The sequence below is a fragment of the Mesocricetus auratus genome, unplaced genomic scaffold (assembly GCF_017639785.1).
Source record: "Mesocricetus auratus isolate SY011 unplaced genomic scaffold, BCM_Maur_2.0 contig_5316_pilon_obj, whole genome shotgun sequence".
Taxonomy (NCBI): Eukaryota; Metazoa; Chordata; class Mammalia; order Rodentia; family Cricetidae; genus Mesocricetus; species Mesocricetus auratus.
In genome coordinates, this window is record NW_024434614.1 from 30,933 (window position 1) to 36,759 (window position 5,827).

At 45.1% G+C, this 5,827-nt stretch overlaps 1 protein-coding gene and 1 pseudogene across 2 annotated transcripts; both read right to left on the reverse strand.

The window, feature by feature from the left end:
- Nucleotides 1-690: 690 nt before the first annotated feature.
- LOC121138635 lies at nt 691-1,771 on the reverse strand (annotated as a pseudogene).
- Nucleotides 1,772-4,715: 2,944 nt separating this feature from the next.
- LOC121138634 (THO complex subunit 4-like) lies at nt 4,716-5,435 on the reverse strand. Of its 2 annotated transcripts, XM_040741298.1 has the most exons (2): nt 5,359-5,435; nt 4,716-5,280 (listed from the first exon to the last, which is right to left on the reverse strand). In XM_040741298.1, exons 1-2 carry the CDS (start codon nt 5,415-5,417, stop codon nt 4,716-4,718), a joined length of 624 nt encoding a protein of 207 aa, XP_040597232.1. In that variant the 5' UTR covers nt 5,418-5,435. The 2 variants fall into 2 exon arrangements, with proteins under 2 accessions (XP_040597232.1, XP_040597231.1); XM_040741297.1 differs by having other exon boundaries at nt 4,716-5,435.
- Between the last annotated feature and the right edge of the window lie 392 nt (nt 5,436-5,827).

The following is a 5,827-nucleotide window of genomic DNA, read 5'->3' on the forward strand; positions in this document are numbered from 1 at the left end:
TAGTAAGAGAAAACTGAATTGTGTCCCCCCGGATGATTCATTAGTGTCTCCTCCCTCTCCACTTTCTAGGCCTATTTTTCTGGCTCCGCAGGTGAGGATATCTGGGGGATTAAATGCCCCCAACATGAGCAAGAGATCATTCAGAAGGAAAGTGCCTGGATTGTTAACACAGAACTGTACTCGAGTAGTTAATGATATAGGACCCCACAAGTTTTTCCCCATTTGACATAAACAGGCATAGCACTGAAAATAAATAGAAACCACCTTCAGCGAGTGTATCTTGAATGCCACTTCCAATCAATTCCCAGTCCAACCTCAGGAGCAGAAATGGAACTGAATACTTGGGGTCACACAAGCACACAAAATGAATTACTTAATTTACTAGAGACCAAATTTAATGAAAATGTGCCAGAAAGAAATACACTCAACAAGTAATTTCCCATGAAACCCTCAGGAGGAGCAAGGGAGACAGCAAGCAAACTGTCCTCACCCACAGAAAGCAGACTGCTGTAACTCTGCCACATCCATTCTCTGTAAAAATCTCCCTGAGCAGGCTGGAAGCATTAACCCTCCTCTTGTGGGCATTACACAGTCTCACCACTAGGTGTCAGCTCACAACAAACTAAAACACAATAGGTTTTGTAGCCAGAATTCTCTTTTTATTTTGTTTCCTACACACAATTCTAGTTTATTACGGCAAAGGTGAACATGCCTCCTTCTCCACAAGATACCAGTAAAACTGATCGCCAAAATAACTCGGTACAAAACAGGTCTGTTTCAGAATTTAAAAAAAGAGGGAAAAAAGCCTTTACATGAGTTTTTAGATGCCATTTTAAAACAGGGAAAAAGAGAGAGAGAGACAGACGAACGAAAAAGAAATCCACCATTGTGTGCACAGTCCAGTTGCCAGCCCTCCCTCGAGGGATTACGGACGAAGCTTCTGGGTCCTGTCACTTCCTTGGATTTGCACGGCTGTTTAACTGGTGTCCATCTGTGCATTGTACTCATCCAGCTGTGCATCCAGCTTCTCGGCACAAAGATGCGGCTTTGAGTTCCTGCTCGTTCCTCTACCTCTTCCAGGGCTGTCTCCAAGGGTCCCTCTCCGGATGAGGCCACCACCAAAACACCCTGAACCATGGTTTCTCCTCATGGCACCTCTGTTCATTCTCTGTGCAGGGTTTCTTTGTGAGTCAGTCTGTGATGTGACAAGCTGAATGATCATGGGGCGGCCACCTAAAGGGAGACCATTGTACTATTTCATAGCTTTCAGCGCATCTGCCCTCTGTTGAAAGTGCACATGTGCTGTCCCTAAACTTCGTCCGGAGCGATCGTAGTGCACAGTTGCTGTCTTCAGTGTTGCAAACTCTGAGAAGAGTTCCTGAATATCCGCGTCTGACACGCCGCAGTCAAGGTTTGACACAAACAGCTTTCTGCCCACCTCCATGCTGGCTCCACCACAGAAGTGGCTGTCGAATCGGTCATGCTGCCACTTGTAGGAAAGGTGAATAGGCCTGCTGTAGGGAGCCGGCCGGGTCTTGCCTCCTCCTGCAGAGCCAGCACTCAGGGTAGGCCCGTTCTTCAGAGACTTGGTGCATCGAATCCCCCACACAAGGGCCTGCATGGCACCACCTTGGTGGCCCTGGTGTCCGGCCCTGCTCCAGCCCTGGCCTTTGCCGCCACTGTCTTGCTGGCTCAGGTTCAGCTTAATGATATCATCCAAAGACATATCCATTTTGTTGGCCATGGTGGTCTCGGAATCAGACCTCGTGTCCTCCAGAATTCTAATTCATGTTTAATCACCTGGAATCAGATACCAGGACAATACTGAAAAATTGGATTACAGACCTGTGTCAACACCACCTTGTTTAAAACTCCTTTTCTAACTCGGAAAATATTGTAGCTTGGTGCCATGAAACAGGCTCAAGAGGGCAACTTTAAGGACACAGCATAAAAATACAAATTTCTTTTTTGTTTTTCTTTTCAGAGATACATTGTCACCACCAGCCCGGGTTGAAATTGAAATCAATATAGTGAGGTGATAGCCTGTATCTCACTGACATCCAGCTGTCTTTGCCTAACCAATGGTGGGATAAAAGTCGTTTTCCAAAATCTGCCAAAATACTATTTAGAATGCTATATATTACTGGTCAGTGCATATTTCTCTGTGGAAAAGTTAATGCTGGGGGAAAATTTCAATGTTAAATGTTAGTGTTTACAATATGTGCCTGGAATAAAAAAATGCTCATTTTGGATGTGATTTCAAACACACTGTACTCACCCACAGATGCTAGACTGCTGCAATCCTAGGACATCATTTCTGAGTACAAATCACTGTAAGTAAGCTGCAGATATTGACCCACATCATGTAAAAACTCCACAGTTATACTACTGGGGTTTAACAAAACACAAATTAAATCAACAGCTTGTGTTACCAGGATACTAATAAGTCTTAGTAAACCCAGAGTCAGAAATCAGAGTTAATGCTGAAAGGTCGTATTTCAAAGACCCAATCCCAAGTGTGACTTCTTACCTCTCGTGAACCCTCAGGCACAAAGGAGGAGAACCTGTCTCTAGCAATCCTCAGACTGAATGGGGTCAGCTGGCTCTCTTCCTGCCTTATATACCTCCCTCTGCCAAGCTACACCCCTTCTGTCTCCACTTCCTCTGTGCTGGGATTAAGGGTGTGAGCTCAGTTTCTCTGAGAATAATTCAATCTCTTGTAGTGCTTGGTGGCCTTGAACATGTCCTCATTTCAAATGCTTGGTTTATCTGGGCGGTGGTGGCACACAGCTTTAATCCCAGCACTCGGGAGCTAGAAGCTAGCATATCTCTGTGAGGTGGAGGCCAGGCTGGGCTTAGAGCCTCCAAAACAATACAGAAAAACGCCGTCTCAGAGCCAGGAGTCTTGATGTGGACAAGAATTGAAAGCCTCCACCATGGGGCTAGCTTCCTTGGTATCATAAGGTAATCTGGAAATTTTAAAGCTGTAAAGGGAAGCCTTCCCGCCTGCCTGGTTCCAGAGCCCCATCAGGCCCAAATAAACACACAGGAGGCTATATTAATTATGAAGCTGTTGCCTTGTATATTTCTTAATGGCTAGTCTTTTCTTAAGTATTTATCCCATTATTGATAATCTAAGTATTTCCCTTACCGGAGAAATTTCCGGGCATCCTGCCTCATGGCCTTATATCTTGACTTCTGTGTTACTCCTTCCTAGAGTCCTTCTGGACTCCTAGTCCCGCCTATCTTACATCACTATTGGACAACAGTTCTTTCTTGACAAAGACACGAGACTTCTCCCAACATAAAGCCAACAGCCCTTCCCAGGTATGAAAATTATGAACCATAACAATGGTCTGCACAGCACGGTAACAGGAAGGCTGCAAGAGCAGCACACATACATGGGTGGTAACCAACAGCTTATAATTGGATTTAAGGAGGACTCAACCACAGGAAAGTCATTTCTGTACCTGAAAGACTGGCCTATTTCTGAGCATTAGGCCATGATATATCTTGAAGGAGAACCTAAATGTACTAGGCATGACTCCCATGAATATTGGTATAAGATTGATTTTCCAACTAGTACCAAACTTATGTAGAAAGTCTTCTCATACTAATAGCAGGATAATTTGGAGATCTTTCTTATGGAAAGTCTATAGAAATATTTCTAGTAACACAGAATTTGAGAAACCTGAATTGTGTCCCCCCGGATCATTCACTAGTGTCTCCTCCCTCTCCACTTTAAAGGACTATTTTTCTGGCTCCGCAGGTGAGCAGATCTGGGGGATTAATTGCCCCCAACATGAGCAAGAGATCATTCAGAAGGAAAGTGCCTGGATTGTTAACACAGAACTGTACTCGAGTACTAAATGATATAGGACCCCACAAGTTATTCCCCATTTGACATAAACAGGCATAGCACTGAAAATAACTACAAACCACCTTCAGTGACTGTAACTGGAATGCCACTTCCAATCACTACCCAGGCAAACCTCAGGAGCAGAAATGGAACTGAATATTTGGGATCACAAAAGCACACAAAATGAATTACTTAATTTACTATATACCAAATTTAATGAAAGTCTGCCAGAGAGAATTACACTTAACAAGTATTTTTCCAAGAAACCCTCAGGAGGAGCAAGGGAGACAGCAAGCAAACTGTTCTCACCCACCCAAAGCAGACTGCTGCAACTCTGCCACATCCATTCTCTGTAAAAATCCCCCGGAGGCTGCAGGCATTGACCCTCCTCTTTTGGGAATTACACAGTCTCACCACCAGGTGGCAGCTCACAACAAAATCAAACACAGTAGGTTTTGTAGCCAGAATTCTCTTTTTATTTTCTTTCCTACACACAAGTCTAGTTTATTATGGCAAAGGTGAATATGCCTCCTTCTCCACAACAGTAACCAGTAAAACTGATCCCCAAAATAACTCGGTACAAAACAGGTCTGTTTCAGTATTAGAAAAGGAGGGAAAAAAAGCCTTTACATGTGTTTTTAGATCCCATTTTAAAACAGGGGAAAATGGCAGAGAGAGACAAACAAAAAGAAATCCACCATTGTCCTCACAGTCCAGTTTTCTAACCCCCCTCGAGGGATTACGGACAAAGCTTCTGGGTCCTGTCATTTCTGTGGATATGCCCGGCTGTTCAACTGGTGTCCATCTGTGCATGGTACTCATCCAGCTGTGCATCCAACTGCTCGACAGAAAGATGCTACTTTGAGTTCCTGCTCGTAGCTCTACCTCTTCCAGGGCTGCCTCCACGGGTCCCTCTCCGGATGAGGCCACCACCAAAACACCCTGAGCCATGGTTTCTCCTCATGGCACCTCTGTTCATTCTCTGTGCAGGTTTTCTTTGTGAGTCAGTCTGTGATGAGACAAGCTGAATGTTCATTGGGCGGCCATCTAAAGGGACACCATTGTACTGTTTGATAGCCTTCAGAGCGTCGGCCTTCTGTAGAAAGTGCACATGTGCTGTCCCTAAACTACATCCAGAGCAATCATAGTGCACAGCTGCTGTCTTCAGTGTTCCAAACTCTGAGAAGAGTTCCTGAATATCCGCGTCTGACACCCCGCAGTCAAGGTTTGACACAAACAGCTTTCCGCCCATGTCCATGCTGGCTCCACCACGGAAGTGACTGTCGAATAGGTCATGCTGCCACTTGTTGGAGATTTGTATAGGCCTGCTGTAGGGAGCCGGCCTGTTCCTGCCTCCTCCGGCAGAGCCACCACTCATGGTAGGCCGGTTCTTCAGAGACCTGCTGCCTCGATTCCCCCTCACAGGGGCCTGCATGGCACCACCGTGGCGGCCCTGGTAGCCGGCCCTGCTCCAGCCCTGGCCTTTGCCGTGACTGCCTTGCTGGCTCCGGTTCAGCTTAATGATGTCATCCAAAGACATATCCATTTTGTCGGCCATTTTGGTCTCGGAATCAGAACTCGTGGTCTCCTGAAATCTAATTCGTGTTTAAAAACCTGGAATCAGATACCAGGACAATACTGAAAAATTGGATTGCAGACCTGTGTCAACACCACCTTGTTTAAAACTCCTTTTCTAACTGGGAAAATACTGTGGCCTGGTACCATGAAACAGGCTCAAGAGTGCGACTTTAAGGACCCAGCACAAAAATACAAATTTCTTTTTCTCCTTTTCTTTTTTGGTCAGAGAAATATTCTCACCAAGAAACACAGGTTGAAGTAGAAATCAATATAGAAATCAAGGGATAGCCTGTATCTCCCTGACATCCAGCTGTCTTTGCCACACCAATGGTGGGATAAAAGTTGTTTTCCACAAATCTGTCAAAATACTTTTTAGAATGCTATATTTAC